Source organism: Meles meles, chromosome 17 (genome assembly GCF_922984935.1).
Source record: "Meles meles chromosome 17, mMelMel3.1 paternal haplotype, whole genome shotgun sequence".
NCBI lineage: Eukaryota > Metazoa > Chordata > Mammalia > Carnivora > Mustelidae > Meles > Meles meles.
The window spans coordinates 28,306,625-28,325,861 of record NC_060082.1 but is presented as its reverse complement, the minus strand read 5'-3'; the positions used below and the strand labels follow the sequence as shown (position 1 = coordinate 28,325,861).

Here is a 19,237-nt window from a genome sequence, read left to right as displayed (position 1 = left end):
TCTCATTGCTGCATTGAAACACTTCTTGTTAAGGTCATCAGTGACCTTCAGATTGCTAACTCTGACATTTCCATTCTTCATCTTACTTGACGCTCAGCAACATAAACTACTCTCTCCTTCTCTTTCACCTTTTTATCCTAAGACTTTCATGATAAATTTTTCTTGCCCTTCCCCCTTCTTCTCTTTTTTTTTTTTTTCCCCCTTCTTCTCTTGTTGCACCTCCTTGTTTGCACATTCTTCCCTACATGGTTTTTAAGTGTTAAAAATTTTCGGATATTGGTACTAGGTCTTCTCACTCCACTCTCTTTCCATATCTTGTTCACTTGCCCAGCTTCAAATAGTCCTCAAAAAATATTGAGTGCTATTGAGATATTATCATTATTCACAATCTTTCCCTTCCTTGGAGAACTTTAGGGAAGACCCATGGGTATGTATTTAAAATTTGAGTATGGAAGAAAGAATAGCATTATAATTTACTTATATTTTATTATTTCATTGAGATTAATCTGACATTAAAATAAAATGAAACTTAATCCTACTGCTCAGCTTTGTTATAATATTGGAATAAAAAAGTTGTTGAGCTACCTAGAAGCAGCTTCTTGTCTCCTTCTAGAACCTCCGTCAGGTTCAGCCTACTCGCCTCCGCTCCAGCCTCCACTTCGGCCTCCACCATGTCCGTCAGGGTGACTCAGAAGTCCTACAAGGTGTCCACCTCCGGCCCCCGGGCCTTCAGCAGCCGCTCCTACACCAGCGGGCCTGGCTCCCGCATCAGCTCGTCCGCCTTCTCCCGGGTGGGCGGCAGCTTCCGGGGTGGCCTGAACAGCAGCATGAGTGTGGTCGGGGGCTACAGCGGCGGGGCCGGGGGTATGGGGGGCATCACGGCTGTCTCAGTGAACCAGAGCCTGCTGAGCCCCCTTAAGCTGGAAGTGGATCCCAACATCCAAGCTGTGCGCACCCAGGAGAAGGAGCAGATCAAGACTCTCAACAATAGATTTGCCTCCTTCATCGACAAGGTGAGGCACCTGGAGCAGCAGAACAAAGTTCTGGAGACCAAGTGGAGCCTCCTACAGCAGCAGAAGACCACGCGGAGCAACATAGACAACATGTTCGAGAGCTACATCAGCAACCTCCGGCGGCAGCTGGACACCCTGGGCCAGGAGAAGCTGAAGCTGGAGGTGGAGCTCGGCAACATGCAGGGGCTGGTGGAGGACTTCAAGAATAAATATGAGGAGGAGATCAAAGAGCGTGCAGACATGGAGAATGAATTTGTCCTCATCAAGAAGGATGTGAACGAAGCTTACATGAACAAGGTAGAACTCGAGTCCCGCCTGGAAGGGCTGACCGATGAGATCAACTTCTTAAGGCAGCTGTATGAAGAGGAGATACGTGAGCTGCAGTCCCAGATCTCGGACACGTCTGTGGTCCTATCCATGGACAACAGCCGCTCCCTGGACCTGGACAGCATCATCGCCGAGGTCAAGGCCCAGTACGAGGAGATCGCCAACCGTAGCCGGGCTGAGGCTGAGACCATGTACCAGATCAAGTACGAGGAGCTGCAGACATTGGCTGGGAAGCATGGAGATGACCTCCGTCGCACGAAGACGGAGATTTCTGAGATGAACCGGAGCATCAGCCGACTCCAGGCTGAGATTGAGGCCCTCAAAAACCAGAGGGCTTCCTTGGAGGCTGCCATTGCCGATGCTGAGCAGCGCGGGGAGCTGGCCATTAAGGATGCCAATGGCAAGCTGGCCGAGCTGGAGGCCGCCCTGCAGAGAGCCAAGCAGGACATGGCCCGGCAGCTGCGCGAGTACCAGGAGCTCATGAACGTCAAGTTGGCCCTAGACATTGAGATCGCCACTTACCGCAAGCTGCTGGAGGGCGAGGAGAGCCGGCTGGAGTCTGGGATGCAGAACATGAGTATCCATACTAAGACCACCAGCGGTGGCCTGAGCTCTACCTATGGGAGCCTCCCAAGCCCTGGCCTCAACTACGGCCTGAGCTCCTTCCAGTCCAGCTTTGGCCCCTCTGCGTCCTTCAGCCGAGGCAGCTCCTCCAAGGCTGTGGTGGTGAAGAAGATTGAGACCCGTGACGGGAAGCTGGTGTCTGAGTCGTCTGATGTCCTGTCCAAGTGAACAACCACCGTGGTCCCGCCTAGCCTCCCCGCCCTCGTGGCTGCCGTAGAGCCTTTGGGGGAAGAAGCTGTGCAGGGGAGCATTGGGAACAGGAGACCCACCTGAGACTCACTCAGCCCCAATCCTCAGCCTGCCCCTGGGGGGAGTCTGCTGCCCTGGGTACCCCCTCTTGTCCATGCCTCCAACTAAAAGCCAATTCGAGTGTCTTGTCCCAAATAAAGCCTCAGCCGGCTCTGCCCAAAAAAAAAAAAAAAAAAAAAAAAAAAGTTGTTGACATGATGTATCTAGAATTATTTTTTTCTTTTTTTAAAATTTTTTATTTGTTTTTTATTTTTTCATAAACATATAATGTATTTTTATCCCCAGGGGTACAGGTCTGTGAATCGCCAGGTTTACACACTTCACAGCACTCACCATAGCACATACCCTCCCCAATGTCTATAACCCCACTCCCCCTCTCCCAACCCCCCCTCCCCCCAGCAACCCTCAGTTTGTTTTGTGAGATTAAGAGTCACTTATGGTTTGTCTCCCTCCCAATCCCATCTTGTTTCATTTATTCTTCTCCTATCCCCCTAACCCCCCATGTTGCATCTCCACTTCCTCATTATCAGGGAGATCATATGATAGTTGTCTTTCTCCGATTGACTTATTTCATGCTACCCTCTAGTTCCATCCACGTCGTCGCAACTGGCAAGATTTCATTTCATATCTAGAATTATGTAATGAATTAGCAATCATGAGAGTGTCCAGATTCAGCAGTGTTCAGATGCTATACATGAAGTCGTTTCTAGGCACTGAAGGAAATGATAATGGTGAGGATGTGGATGATAGTAATAGAATAACTACAATCATAAAGACAAAAATTCAACATCTCCCTAATACAAATATCATTTATATGTTGAATTTTCTGTTCCTTAAATTTGGCAGATTGTCATAGTGTGTGATCTCATGACCCAGAAAAGGGAAAGAGACTCCTGGAGAAGCTGAGACTTCTCAGCCAGTGTAACACACACACACATACCCCATCCCAAAAAGCAAAAACAGAAACCTAAGGGAAGACCCATTATGATGTCATTTCCACAGCAACCAGCTGGGATTTTACAAGTTTCTAATTCATGTGATGTCATGTTAGTGTTACTTGGTAGGCTGTGATCTCAGTCCTCACTGGACCCTCTTCCTGGTTGTTATAGCATTTGACTGATTCTGATGACTACCTTTCAGGAAATGTTCACTCGTTACTTTGAAGTCCCTTCCCCTTCTAACCTGTTCTTCCAAATAGCTTTGATTTTTAAGAGGTTGTGTGCCAGGTATACTGCTTAGCCCAATATTACCAGACACAAGGAGTCTTCTGTCAGAGGGAATGTTGTGTCTGGCGCAGAATCAACTGGGCACAGGATCATAGCTTGCCTGGCAGAGGTCTAAACAGAGAGCCAGAACACCCCTGGCAGGCTGAGAGTGGGAAGGGTGGTGCCTTGGGTTGCCCCAGTAACTCTGTTTCCGTGAGGATCCTAACCGGCTGAGAAAACATACCTCTTTCAGTGGCCTTGGTGAAGCCTTTTGATCATTGACTATTTCCTTCAGAATTTAAGGGCAGGATCAGAAAAGGGCTCCTATTCATACTTCTTGCCATGTGCAGTGTTATGTTGGTGGAAATTTCAAATTTCACTGTTTAGTTCCCTCCTTCACCCACTACCAGACGCAGATTATTTTGTATTCATTGAGGTGGGAGGTGGATTTTTGTATCACTAAAAGCTAGTATTGTGATTTTCATTGTGTGGATTCTGAAATGTCTGCTACCAGCTAACAGTGCCAGGACGAACTGGTTGCTCACTGGGTATGCACAGGAATGAATAGTAACCTGATTGATTATGCTAAAAATAGGATATTTGAAATTATTTTCATACTTAGTTATAGTCATAAGTTTGTCATATACCTAGGAGATATTTCTATCCTAGTTACACTTAATATGTTAGGTTCTGTTCTGTATTGTTAATAATACCATTAAGCAAATAAATATTGAATGCTTTCTCTTTGTTTAGCACTATTCTGGGCCCTAGGGATACAATTAGTAATTCATAGTCTGCATAGAAAGAGTTCATAGTATGGTTGGTAAGTTGACAAAGATAAGGACAGTAGAATGCAATGTACTATAATAGGCCCTCAGGAACACAGGTGGTGGTGACTAACTCTGCTAGGGTGGGAAGGACAGTCAAGGCAGGCTTTTCGTCTGAGTCAGCTGACACCACAGAGAAGCTCCAAGCAGAGAAGTATATTTTAGGCTTAGGAGATGGCATGTATAAATGTTCAGAGGCATATTAAAGTGTGGTACATTTGGAGAATTGTTACGGGAATGGTCTGTGACAGCGAGTAGCAATATGTATGAGCAGTCACATTGTGCCAGTCACATACTTAACATGTACACATAGTAAGTCATGTAGTCCTTACAAGACACTCTAAGAAAACTATTAATTGTTATTCCCATTTTAAAGATGGGGTAACTGAGGCAGAGAGAAATTAAGTAACTTACCAAGATCTTATAGCCATTCAATTTCACAGCTAGCATTTGAACTCAAATTTTTTAGCCAGGGCTCTAAATTGGGTGTCAGCAAACTATAGCCCACAGGCCAGATCCAGCACACTGCTTGGTTTTGTACAGCCTACAAGCTAAAAATGGTTTTTGCATTTTTAATTAGTTGCAAAAAGCAAAAGAATAATATTTTGTGACATGTGAGACATATATGCAGTTAAAATTTCAGTATCCATAAAATTTTCTTGAAACACAGCTACACTCATTGGTTTAGGATTGTGATGGCTGCTTTCACACTGCAATTGGCAGAGTTGAGGATCTGCAAGAGACTATATGATTTGCAAAGCCTAAAATACTTATGGTCTGACTCTTTACAGAGGAAGTTTGCTGACCCTTGCTCTAAAACAATTCACTAGATTGCCTCATTGTATATTTTGTCTGCTAAAATAACACAGAGTGTGTGTTAATAGCAATAGTTGGCTTTATGTACTACTTATCTTTTTTTTTTTTTTTTAAAGATTTTATTTGTTTGGCAGACAGAGATTCAGGTAGGCAGACAGGCAGGCAGAGAGAGAGGGGGAAGCAGGCTCCCTGCTAAGCAGAGAGCCCAGTGCGGGGCTCAATCCCAGGACTCTGGGATCATGACCTAAGCCGAAGGCAGAGGCTTTAACCCACTGAGCCACCCAGGCGCCCCGCTACTTATCTTTTTAAAAATCTGTTTTCAGGATCAAGCCCCGCATCTGCTCAGCAGGGAGCCTGCTTCCCTTCCTCTCTCTCTGCCTGCTTCTCTGCCTACTTGTGATCTCTGTCTGTCAAATGAATAAATAAAATCTTAAAAAAAAAAAAATCTGTTTTCATATTTGTTATCTTATGTGTCCTCACATCAGCCCTGAAATGAAAGGAAGGTTAAGTTTGGTGCTTTCTGCCTTACAGCTAGGAAACCTAATTGTGGGAAGATTGGGATGGGCTGTGACATTGAAGTTGGACTCTTTTTCCTATACAGTGTCTTGTAATATCCTGCACTGTGTTCTAAAATTTGCCTTCTACCTCTGTCTTAGATACACAGTTGCTCAGAGCTTGGGCTCAGGGCCACTCCATAAACCAGACAGTTGGGATAGATTGAAAGAGCAAGGTAACAACACTCTTTCCTTAACCTTCAGCACCTCTGCAACAGTGTCTGAGATTCTCTGTCTTGGCAAGGTTCAACCTATTGGGAGCACACTACCAGTGAAGTGCTCCAGGAGGCTTGTATCTGATTTCAGATAAGTAAGCACTCACAAAGGAGACGGGGCATTTCTCATTTTCATTTCCATGAAGCATGCATGCCATTGCATTGGTGGGCTTTGTGGAAAGTCTTTGATTTAACAGTAAATTTTGAATCTTTTTTTTTTAGGTTTTCCCTTGTCCATTATTCTGCCTTTGGAGCATGAGATTTCTACTTTTTTGCTATACCTGATCTTTTCTGAGCTTAGGAATGCTGCCTCTTAAGTAAAGGAATTTCCGTGGTTATCTCGGTACTACCACCAAGCTAGTCAGGGAGAGTGAAGTCTAACTCTTATATGTGACTGCAAGGGGTGTTTGTGTTACCTATTGCTTTTTATTATTCATTGCACTCTCCTACCTCTAGGACATAGCAGTCTGAGGATTGAACTATAAGCCACATTTCTTATATTATTAAGCTTGATGCTTTCAGGAAAAAACAAGTCATTCCGATTTCCAAAGCCTTAACCACTGCGGTCTGCTCTTTCAGCCCAAATGGTAAATTCGTATTATCAGCAAAATTGATTATACCCAGATTTGGTCTGTTAAGGCCCATCAGAAACAAGATTGTACCTTAAGAGAGGTCAACTACATTTCCATTGATAGTCAGCCTTTTCTTAGCCACTGGCAGTACCGAGGTCAGAGCAATGTAGGAAAACATTTCTCTGTCCCAGGGGTCAGACACCTCAGGGATGCTGAAATGCCTAAAGTGATGGATTACAAGTGTATACATTTGTCAAAACTCAGTAAATGTGTACTGAAGATCTGTGCTTTTCACTATGTGTAAATTTAACTTCAAAAGAAAAATAATACTCTAAACAAGTTTTGAACTCTTCTTTTTTAAAGATTTTATTTATTTATGTGGCAGACAGAGATCACAAATAGTTAGAGAGGCAGGCAGAGATGGGGGGCAGGAAGCAGGCTCCGCACTGAGCAGAGAGCTCCATGCAGGGCTCTATCCCAGGACCCCGAGATCATGACCTGAGCCAAAGGCAGAGGCTTAAACCACTGAGCCACCCAGGCACCCCTGAACTTTTGCTAAAAATGTGCATGTGACATGTTTGGGGAAATTATTATGAATGTCTGAAATGAAGTGAATGAGTGAAGGCATGGGCATGTGATAGAGTAAGTGCAGTGCCGTGTTAATGGAGGACTACAGGTCATGTGAAGGTAAATGGATATTCACTGTGAAAATTTTTAAACTTTTCTATGTCTGAATATTTTCATAATAAAATATTTGGGGGAAATGTCTAAAAAGGATAGGCAGGTAGTGTAACTTAATAAAATAGGCAAAGTATAAGACAGTAGAGAATGGTGGGGCGTGGGCCACCAGGTATCATTCTCTGCCTAGAGAAGGCAGCTGCCATTCAACTCGGGCTAATTGTTCCTTTGCATTGCCAGATATTCTAATTTTTTTAAAAAATCTCGAATGTAGAATTTTTTAATGTGAAAAATCTTTATTTTTAAAATGTCACATGGGCCAAACAAAATGCTTTTAATTTACCAACTTTTTCTGTCCCGAAGATTTTAATTTTAGAGGAAAAGTTGGAGGTGTCCATTTGAGTTGTAAAGTCACCATTGTTACCGCTAGCATGTGACTTTGAAGAGATCTCAGCTGTAACGGAGACCTTCTGCCATAACCTCGGTTCCCCTGTTCTGTGGGCTGTTGTACAATAATGCTTTGCCAGGGCCAGGCCGCCGTATTCATGACACTGACCCAACCAGGGCTTTGCTATGGGACTGGGAACAGCTGTGAGATTGGGCTGGTTGGCATCAATTTCCCTGGGCTCACTTTAGGATTATTTAATAGGGAAAGGGCAGCGAGTAGTACATGCTATTTTGCTGCTCAGAGGTAGTTCCTGGATATAAGTCACAGAAATTAGCACTAGGTGGGAATCAGCAACAGAAAAGACTTCTAAGACTTCCTTATATTCCCTGTTCTGGCTACATGGTGTCCCAGTCTACCCAGAGTCCTAAGCTCCTAACAGTCTCTGTGTTAGCCTCTTTCACCGTGGGCATTCTGATCAGCTGTGCTATCCGTTCTACCCCGGGGATGCTTCTCAAATCCTTCTCCTTCACGTCTCCACTGCCAGAATCTTACTTCAAGACCTCATCCTCTCTAGCCTTGATTATTTCTCAGTGGTTGTCTCTCTGTTGTGAATTTTTCCTGGCAGCAGTTCAATCTTCATATTCCCACTACAGTTACCGTTCTGAAGATACAATTCTGATAATATCACTCCCTGGTTTAAGGATAAAGGTTAAACTCTTTATCATGAGATACATGGACCTTTATTGCTGCCAACCTATCCTACCAGCCTCTTTTCCTTCCATTGCCCATTAACGTAGGGTAAAATTCTGATTCTTCAGTATGGCAAATGAAGCCGTGTTCAGATTTTCATGTGTGCCCCACCATCTGAGTACAAACATGCCAAACCTCTCACCATTCCAAAAGACTTCCTTTTTTTTCTTTTCTCCAGACCTTTGTATTATTGTTCTCTTTGCCTCTCATGTTCTTCATCCCTGCATTTCATTTTATTTTTATTTTATTTTTATTTTTATTTCTATTTTCATCCCTGCTTTTTAAACTGGCTAACTCCTTCTTTATAACTCAGGAGAGTAATATCCATTCTGTGAAGTGTTCCCTGTTACCCCAGACAAAGTTAGTGACTTCTTACTCTGTATTATAATACTTTATACATATCACGCATTTTATATTAGAGTATAATTTCTGTTGCGTGTATCATTTGCATATCTCTTTCTACCACTAAACAGTAAAGTCTTATTCATTTTTGATTCCTGCATCTCCCCCTTAGGATCATGTCTGGCAGAGTATAGGCCTCAGTAAATGTTTGTGACATGAATAAGTGGAAAGGCACTTTACAGTCAAGGAATGTATTACTAAGATAAATTCTTAACCTGTTCTTTGGTAACGTGAGTCAGTGTCAGATCCGGAACTTAAATCTGTGTTCTCAGATTTTCTGCCTGTTCTAACAATAGACTTGATGGACCCCTCTGTAGCCAGGGACTCAAATGAGTTTTGGTTATGGCAAAGCCCAGCATGCAGCCCCTGAACTTCCTTTGCCAGCTGAAGGAAAGTCATTCGTCAACTCCTGGCTTATTGTCTTCCCTTTCCTCTGATCCTTCTAATTTACTTCCTTCTCTTGTTCATAGAACCTGACTGTGGTCTGTTGGCATCTACTAGAACTTACAGAGAGTTTATGCTATATTTATGTTTAAGTGTATATATTTTTTTGCCCTTTCTGGTGTGGAAAGGAGTTTTCTTGCTAACTCTTAGAGATGAGGGAGGGGGAAGCAACAGTAGTAATAATAATACTAGCAGCAGTCAACATGTGGCATTTAACTATATGCTGGACATTCAGTATTTTTATGTACGGTAGCTCACTTGTAACCCTATGAAGTAGGAACCGTAATTGGTGTGATAATTTTATAGGTGAAGACATTGGAACATACAGAATAACTTGTTTTAAGAACACAAAGTTTAGTAGACCTGGGATTTGAGCTCATGCAGTCTTATTCCATAGTCTGTACTCTTAACCAGTACACTGTTCTGGGTGGGGGTGCTTTCTTTAGTATTCTCTACCACAGAGGACCCTACATGTGGGGAGACATGCAGTAAGTGGTATGGTCTAAGACATGACTAGCTTTGCCCATGTAAAACTCTTGATGAAAATGTGCTGGGAAAAGAGTAACCTCTTGTTTATCTCCTTTTAGGGATAAAATTTGCTGTACTGATTTATATTTTCTGAGAATTCAGTCTCCCTGTAATTTTTTGTGGCTTTTACTCCTTACCCAACTCAGATCCCAGAATTGCCTTCCTTCTTTTCACAAGGCTTACTTGACAGCCATGGATCCTTGCCCGTGCCGTAGCTTTCAGGCCGTACTCTTGCGGCTTATGAAACACTTGTTTATGGGCACGGAGTGATCTGGAGTTAAATAGAAAAATCCCTCTCCCTGGGACAGCAATTTACTCTACATGCCAAGTTGGCAGCAGAGTAGACCTTTGGGGGGCTGTGGTTAAGACAGGTAGCCAAGATATGAGGGAGGTTTCTAATCCAGACTCACGCTAATAAACAGAGTGGTAACCAAAGCACTTGAGTGTTTTGCATGTAGTCTAGCCAGGAGTGACCAACTCAAATCAACCAATTGGCTACATTCCTTATATGAAATTATTAGAGAGTTGACTAATATCAGTTTACCCTATATATGCTAAAGCAAAGTTATTTTTAGGAAGATAGTATCAGGTATTAAAAATGTTCCATGAGCCAAGTGGTATCTGGAGACTGGCCCATGAACTCTATTTTGGATACCTCTAAATTGGTAGGTAGAAACATTTAGGTGAACTGCATCTGTGACCTTAAGTAAGTCATTTAACTTTCTCGGGACTAGTTTCTCCATGTGTAACATGAAAACTCCTAGTGCTTATTGTGCTAGCTACCGTGTTCTTTCCTTAGTTTGCATCTTTGTTGTAACACACTTTTTCCAAGTGTGTAAAGATGAATCAAGTCTGCTCTTTTGCTCAAGTCTGTAAAGATGAATCATCCCATTAGTGTGCTTCAGCTCTTATGTGCAGAGTTTGTAAGGAAATAACTTCAAGAAGGGCTTTCTTATTTCTATACAAGTGTCCGAGTAACTCAGCTATGTACAGTCTTCTGACCTGAGAGGAATTCATACTTGGGATTTTTACATTATTACTAGGGCCTTATGTATTGGTCCTCAAAGTCAGGATTATCAGTGAATTGTGACACAGAGATTTGGAAACTGGAACTGTAAAAGTTCTGTTTGAAGAATAACCATGGGTTTTAAAAAGATGGGCCCTTTATTCTTTCTTCTTCTCAACTTTCTAAAAAGCTGCCTGGATCTAACAACAAGCAGGTCAAATGTGTATAGCCTTGTATGGCACAAAAGTTGCCAAAGTAATACCTGTAAGACAATTTAATAGGCTTTTCTTCATTTAAGTGGATAAATGCATGGGAAATGGAGAAGACTGAAGGAACCATTATTTAAAGGGTTTGGGCTTGGGACATTTAAAGGAGGCCTTAGTAGAATCCAGAATGAATGCATTTTTGATATCTAAATATTGTCAACCCTTAGTCTGATACTTGCTCTTAACTGAAGGAAAGTGTTTTCTGGTCCCAAATTATAAACGTTTACAGTCTTGCAGGTAATATGCCAGTTTACTGAGAATAAAATCTTAGTCAGTGTGACACTCCATGGAAAATTCTTTGCTTCTGCTGTATCTCTTGGCTATCTCTCCCGAAAGGCTACAACAAATCAGTGTCCAGAGCCTGTCTGATCACTGAGTACATAATCAGATATAGTTCTCACCATCTGGGAGCCAAACTGTCTATGCCAGTGGGGTTGTTGAGTCTTTCACCCAGGGCTGACAGTTGCTGGAGTCACCTGTCATGTTGGAGCAGACTGCTATTATGATTTTCACTTGAGTAGTAGTTCTACTATATCATGATTGGAATAGAGCGACAAGTACCTGGAAGGAGTGACTCAAATGTTGGATCAGCCAATCTTAACTACTAATATGTTAAAGCCTACTTGTAGTGATAATCTGCTGATGGTGAAGATTTCCAGATTTACTGATTCCTTTATCACATTTAATTTGCTGGCATACATTCTTGTTCTGTACTGAGGCTACCTCGTTCGAGCAGGGGGACGTTGACCTTTGAAATGCTGGGTTTCACAGCAAACTCCTCGATCAGTCCTGCCACCCTAGTTTCAATTTCAGTCCTCAGCCGGAGTACTTCCAGCAAAATACCTAGTGGGAGAACCATGGGCAGGTCTTTCAAGGCATTTGCTATTAGGGCTAACAACTAGGAAAAAAAAAAAACCTCAAAATTTTCTGTTAAATGTAGTTGTTTTTTAAAAAGTGGTATAATTAATGTTTTGACCATTTTAGATCTGGCAAAGAAAGGATGGCTCACTGCTGTGATTTTCATGAGTACCAAGGAATAAGGATGTGGCAGACTCTTCAGGGTCTGGTTTCCTGTTTTTTGCCAGCTGCATTTTCTGTGGGTTCAATAACAAATTACCAGAAATATGGTGGCTTAAAACAACAGAAATTTATTATTGCACAGGCTAGGTTGTATTACCTGAAGGCTAGAAGCCTGAATCCCAGGTGTTGTTAAGGCCGCACTCCTGTAGGCTGCAGGGGAATGTTTGTTCTTTGCCTCTTCAACTTCTGGTGACCATCAGTATGCCTTGGCTTGTGGCTGTATCAGCTCAGTCTCTGCCTCTGAGGTCACATTGCCTCCTCCTCTTTGGTCTGTTTCAAATCTTCCCCTGTCCCTCTCTCTTTCTCTTTTTTTTTAAAGATTTATTTGTTTTTAGAGAGTGGGTGTGTGTGTGAGTGAGTGAGCAGGGGGAGGGGCAGAGGGAAAGGGAGAGAATCCTTGAGCACACTCCACGCGGGACTCAGTACTACAACCTGAGATCACAACCGAAGCCAAGACCAAGAGTCAAACACTTAACCAGCAATACCACCCAGACACCCCGTCTATCTCTTATAATAACACTTGTCATTGGAGTCGGGGCCCACTTTGATAATTCAAGATGATCTTTGTCATCTCAACATCCTTAATTATATCTACAGAGACCCCTCTTCCAGGTAAGGGACATTCACAAGTTTCAGGGAGTAGGACATGGACATGTCTTTTGGGGGGCCACCATTCAACACACTGCACCATTGAAAAGGAGACACATGGACAATACAAAATGGGTTGTAGGCAGCAATGTACAACATCCTTGACCTGGCCCTAGTCCATGCATGGATGTGCTGTATGATTTTGATGGAATCACTTTGGGCAGCCAGAGAGAAGTCTTTGGGTGATTCTAGATACCTGAGAATCAGCTGAAGGAACAGAAAATGTGACTTTCTATGCATTTGGGCATTTATTCTTCCACTTAACAAATATCTAATGAAGGCATCTTTTTTTTTTTTTTAAGGATTTTATTTATTTATTGTGACAGAGATCACAAGTAGGCAGAGGGGAAGGCAGAGAGAGAGGAAGGGAACCAGACTCACTGCTGAGCAGAGAGCCTGATGCAGGGCTTGATCCCAAGACGTTGGGATCATGACCTGAGCCGAAGGCAGTGGCTTTAACCCGCTGAGCCACGCAGGTGCCCCTAATGAGGGCCTCTTACATGCCAAGTGCTGCTCTGGGTGTTTGGGATACATCAGTGGACAAGTAGCCCTCGTGGAATTTATATTCTAGCTTTGGTAGGAATGACTTGAGATATTCATATAGGTAATGCGGAAGTGCAGTGTTTGCCTGATTGTGTGAAAGATATTATGCTCTTTGTCTTATCTCTAAGCATTTAGAGTTTCCAGCATAAAGTTGAAATTATATAATTTGGGGGGTTATATAAATTTTGAATTATATACCTTATATATAAATAATAATAATAATTATTATTATTATTGAATTATATAAATTTGGGGACGCTGAAGGACAAAATAGTGAAATGGATGGAATGGGGATATATCGCAAACGTCATCATCTCCCAACATGTTTGTTAGCATGATTTGTTGAAATCAAGCAAGTGTGAGCTGAAAAGTCCAAACACATAGGTGGTATGCTGCATAAAGCCCAGCTTCTAGGTGTCATCTGGCCTGGCATCTGGAGCTGGGTTTTGTGGGGAAGAGAGTTCTGGGGCGAAGGCAGGTAGTTTTAGCAGTATTCTGAGACACGAGAGCAAGGTCAGCTCTTGGAGCCAGCGGCACTTGGTGGTGGCGACAGTTGCAGGCTATTTTGGGAATGGAGGAGGCTTTGTTTTGTAAGGCTTTCTCTGCACTCCCAGATTTAACTCTGGCACTGATCAGCCATCAGCCACTTTTGTCTTTGATATAGAGAGAGCAGTATTAGGTACAGCAGAGAGATCATAGTGCTCTTTTATCATTTTATTGGTAAAATCAAGTGTTTTTCCTTGGAGATAACTTACCATTGCCAAGGAAATGTGACATGCTGATTTTAGGAAGCTTTAAATTATTACATGGCAATTTTTCTAATATTTCTCTGGACCAATAATTAAATAATATCTCCTTTTGTTAAGGAGCTTAGGACTACTTGTTATTTTAGTAATGTTCTGTGTGTCCTTAGGAATGAAAAACAGAAGGAAATGACATAAGCCACAGCAGAAGAATAGGGTTAAATGGCAAAGAATATTCCCACTGATGTCGTAAGTAACATCAGAAACATCTTTATCATCCTTTGCTTATTCAAGGAAAGGAAAGACTCATCTTTCTGGAAGGTTCATTATGGCACTATGTAGAGGACATCATGTTGGAGTCCGTGCCCCTGGACAAGGTTTGATAGACGGACAAATCTGCTCATCCACCATGCTTCGTCGTGAATGAGTCAGCAGCACCAGCTGCAGATGGAGTGGGCAGAAGGGCATCTAAATTTAGTCATTATTCACTCGAGAAGGTTTTCAGTGACTATTTGTCTCTCCTTCATGGCTTTAGTCATATTCCTTCTTCTGGAGACAGAAACAAAAGGAATGGAGAATGGTCACTCCAAGATATTCATGAGCACAACTCTGTTGATTGTATCCGAGGATGATTCTCTTTCAGCTGAACCATGATACACACTATTTATTCACACAGCTCCTGAATTTAGGAACCTAAATTCAGGTTTAGATTCCTAAACCTAATGGGCAGAATCCTGGACACTAGAGAAGGAATTTTTTGAAGTCAGACTTAATAAAACAAGCTCTAAAATCTTGATAGTTCAAAGACATTTTTTAAACCAAACCGCCTTCCTCCTATGAGATCCGGGAGGTGGGGGAGAGCAGTGGTGGGTGAAGACTTAGTATATTTTGTGCTTTTTCCTGGGGAAGTTGCTTGCGATTTGTTAAACTGGTGGCTTAAAAACAACAATGCCAGGGTTTAGCTCCTTGAATTTTCACAGAATCCTATGAGGTAGTTGGTATTCTCATGCTATAGATAGGGACAGTGAGGGCACCTGGGTGGCTCAGTCGGTTAAGCATCTGCCTTCAGCTCAGCTCAAGATCCCAGGGTCCTGGGATCGAGCCCTGCATTGGGCTCCCTGCTCAGTGAGGAGTCTGCTTCTGCCTCTCCACCTGGCTTATGCTCTCTCTCTCTCTCAAACAAATAAATAAAATCTTAAAAAAAGAAAAAAAAAGATGAGTACACTGATCCTCAGGTTACATACTTCACTCCAGGTTACACATATTGGCAGAGCTGGTATGCAACCCTGGGTCTGTCTGACTTCAAAGCTGATGTTTTTAATGATATAATGTTCTTCACTTTGTGGAGGGCATGGGGACTAATTTAACTGTTGACCTACTTTATTTTCTCTGAGACGATTCTTTGGAGACTGATGATCTGCCAAAGTACATTGCAGATTAGGCTAGCTTTTTGTTGTTGTCTTCTCAAATATCCTCACGATGTCTAAAAATACTAAAAATACTGTACAAGAATTTGAGATTCAAAGATATTATGTCACAAAACTGAAAAGGAAGAGAACTGAAGTGGTGATAGAGTGAAAGAGATTAAGAAAAGGAAGGGAGAGAAGTAAGGGGGAACAGAAGGAGAAGTCTTCTCCTGTTTGATACCTGGACTCACTAGGCTTATTTTAAGCCCTCTGGGATTTGGCTGCTCTCAACTTCAAGGGGCAAAGAATGATCTTGAAAACCTTGGCTTCCAAAAGACTGCCGGGTGGTGGCATGGTCATTGGAGCTAAGTTTTTAGACTGTTGAGCCAAAGAAATTTTGCAACCGAGCAGGAAGCAGTTGAGCCAGCTGCTTAACACAGGTTAAGGTGGCACGTCTGATCTTCATGATACAGGAGTTTATTATTACATGAGCAAAGCATTTTCTTCTCCTTAGACTTTCTGAAAAGTCTAAGGAGAAAGTGCCTTTCTAAAAAGTATTCCCTTCCATCCTTTCACTTGAAAGTCTTTACTAACAGTTTTTAGCAAGGTACTCTGCAGTGAGTTAGCCAAATCTACCTTATGGGGCTTACAGATGGGCAGACATTCAGTATATCTGAAATTTTATGAGAATAATAGCTATGAAATATTTTACGTGGTAAAGAAGTAAAGAGTAAATGAGGAATGCTTGTAGAAATTGATAAACCCAAGAGAACGTCGTAGAAGAAATGTAATTTTTGGAGCTGCTTGTTGAAAAAGAGACCAATATGAATTTTGGCAATAATAGTCATCTGGCTTCCAAAGGTCAGGTTAGAGGAATATGTTATATTGCATCAAATCAAATCTAGGCTGATATGTTAGCTAATCCCAGTATTTGTAAAAAAAAAAAAAAGAGTATCAAATGGTTTGGGAAAAATGAACAAAGATGATTTTTGTAACCAGGGTTACCTAATTAAATTTTCATCCAAATTGAATCAGTCTTTGTTCATGCATGCCCCTGCTTCTAGGCAGGGTTGATCTGAGGTTTATCTCTGGAGGAGATAACTTAAGTTCTCTGAGTAAGATATGTATTACTTAAGCCCCATAGACAGATAAGCTTGGAAAGAAGAGTATTTTAATAGCCTGTACAGACAATTGTGGATACTTTTCTTAACTACTATACTAAAAGTCCAGCAAGTAGGAGTTTCTTAAATATTAGTTGCAGTGCAGAATCTGAAACCATGTCAGTGTGTTTTTCTTACTTTGTGACAGCAAAATTGAGTGGTCTGACTTACACTTTTTTTTTTAAGATTTTATTTATTTATTTATTTGACAGACAGAGATCACAAGTAGGCAGAGAGGCAGGCAGAGAGAGGGGGGAAGCAGGCTCCCCACTGAGCAGAGAGCCCGACATGGGGCTCCATCCTAGGACCCTGGGATCATGACCCCAGCCGAAGGCAGAGGCTTAACCCACTGAATCTTTTACCCATGCATGATTATCTAATACCATGTATTTCATTAGGACTTGGAAAATAAGGGTTCACTGCGCTATGCAGATTTTCCAAATGTTAATGCACTTTATTATATGTTTGTGAATAGTCCGAACGATTTCATCAGAAAAGTATTAGGAAGCTGTCAAACTCATGGGAGTGGTATGTTTCTCAAAATTCCAAGTTCTTTTGGATGGTCAAATTTTATCACTGGCAATAAATGCTAGTTATTTTCTTTGAAGTGACAGGCTCACCTTGTTCATTTTCAAGTCTTAAACCATAATTTGCACATCAGTTGTTCTTTTGAGTAAAAATAGCATTCCATGAAAAAGTGGCTTTTTCATCTCACAATAGATGCACAAGTGCTTCTTTCTTTCTTTCTTTCTAAAAGATTCTGTTTTTTATTTGACAGAGAGAGACACAGGAAGAGGGGGAACACAAGTAGGGGGAGTGAGAAAGGGAGAAGCAAGCTTTCCCCTGAGCAAGGAGCCTGATTTAGGGCTGGATCCCAGGGTCCTGGGATCGTGAACTGAGCCAAAGACAAATGCTCAATGACTGAGGCACCCAGATATCCCGCTTTTCTTGGAGACAACCATCATGCTTTGGGATGCAGCAGAAGTGCTTTATGTGTACCTCCTGTGGTAACACAAATATTTAAAAGACTTATAACCAAGGATTGAGATTTAATAAAATTAAAATCTGCTTCACCAAGGTTATTCTTTTTTTTCCCTCTTTTTTTTTTTTTTAATTTCTTTTCAGCGTAACAGTATTCATTGTTTTTGCACCACACCCAGTGATCCATGCAGTACGTGCCCTCCCTGTTACCCACCACCTGGTTCCTCCAACCTCCCACCTCCCCACCCCCGCTCCTTCAAAACCCTCAGGTTGTTTTTCAGAGTCCATAGTCTCTCATGGTTCATCTCCCCTTCCAGTTTCCCTCAACTCCCTTCTCCTCTCCATCTCCCCATGTTCTTTTTTAAAAAAATTTTATTTATGTGTTTGAGGGAGAGAGAGAGAGAACGTGAGAGAGACAGAGAGAGCATGAGCAGGGGGGAGGGGCAAAGGGAGAGGGAGAAGCGGACTCCCCACTGAGCAGGGAGCCCGAAGTGGGGCTCAATCCCAGGACCCTGCGATCATGACCTGAGTGGAAGACAGACACTTAACCAACTAAGGGACCGAGGTGGCCCCATCAAGGTCATTCTTAAATGAAACTGTTTTGTTTTAAACTGTGAGTACGTGATAGGGAAGAATACAGTGAGTACTAGTATCCTTTGATGCTATTGCCTTGATTCATATTAAGGCACCAGTAAATGTGTAAATACCTTTTGTATCCTTAGTGTAAATGTCAGCACAGTGAAAAGGACAAATAATGTCTTAATATTGTTATAGAAAAATCATTTTGATCTGATAATAGCTTCTCAGCTGGAGTTTTAACTCCTACCACACATCCCCCCAACCCCCACGGACAGAATTTAAAGACAAGTTTTTTTTAAAAAGGAGTCTCGGGGCACCTGGGTGGCTCAGTGGGTTAAAGCCTCTGCCTTCGGCTCAGGTCATTGGGATCAAGCCCCGCAGTGGGCTCTCTGCTCAGCAGGGAGCCTGCTTCCTGCTCTCTCTCTCTCTCTCTGCCTGCCTCTCTGCCTATTTGGGATCTCTTTCTGTCAAGTAAATAAAATCTTTAAAAAAAAAAAAAGGAGTCTCATTTGTTTCTAGGTCCTGAATTATTCCAGCTGTTTTAGAACCATCAAAGTCTTGATAATGACTGCCTTTATCAATGTGGACATTTTACCTCCTCCTTTTTGTTCTATAGATAAGTTAAGACAGCCTTTTGGTCTACAGATCTCATTGCTATTTGTTATTGATTCTTTTAGGCTTATGGTAGGCCTAAAGTTTCTATTCAGAGAGCTCCTCTCTTTTCTCCTAATTGTTGCTGTGAGATGGGCAGCTGAGGATCCTTAACCATCCATGATGACAAGACACATGGACTTTGCCATTTGTTGGAGCCATTCAAAAAATACATGAAAAGAAAGTACATTTCTTCAGTTTGAAATGATCACCTCATCCTTCCTCACCAAAGTGGGGATTGTGCGGCAACCCTAGAATCTTAAACTATAGCTTCCTACCGATAAAATTGCATTTGATTCTGTGTGACTGTTTTATTTTGAAATTCATAACAAATGAGTGGTTTCTAGCATGTCCTTTTTTATATTATGGTGATGAAACAGCTCATCCATTTATAGTACTTTGGAAGTCACTTCATAATTAATCCTAATAATACTGTAAATAAAATTAAGTATCATTCTATCTATTTCACAGCTGAGTTTTTTTTTAATACTTATTTATTTATTAGAGAGTGCATTCATGTGCACCCATGAGTGAGAGGGAGGGAGAGAGAGAATCTCCAGCAGACTCCCTGCTGAGCATGGA

At 42.0% G+C, this 19,237-nt stretch overlaps 2 protein-coding genes across 10 annotated transcripts in view; both read left to right on the top strand.

The window, feature by feature from the left end:
* PPP1R12B (protein phosphatase 1 regulatory subunit 12B) overlaps nucleotides 1-19,237 on the top strand; it is a 229,912-nt gene that overhangs the window by 41,127 nt on the left and 169,548 nt on the right. The gene's annotated exons all lie outside the window — the stretch shown is intronic.
* LOC123928320 (keratin, type II cytoskeletal 8-like) lies at nucleotides 585-2,366 on the top strand. The gene has a single exon (XM_045983438.1). The coding sequence runs from the start codon at nucleotides 672-674 to the stop codon at nucleotides 2,130-2,132; it is 1,461 nt and encodes a 486-aa protein (XP_045839394.1). The 5' UTR covers nucleotides 585-671; the 3' UTR covers nucleotides 2,133-2,366.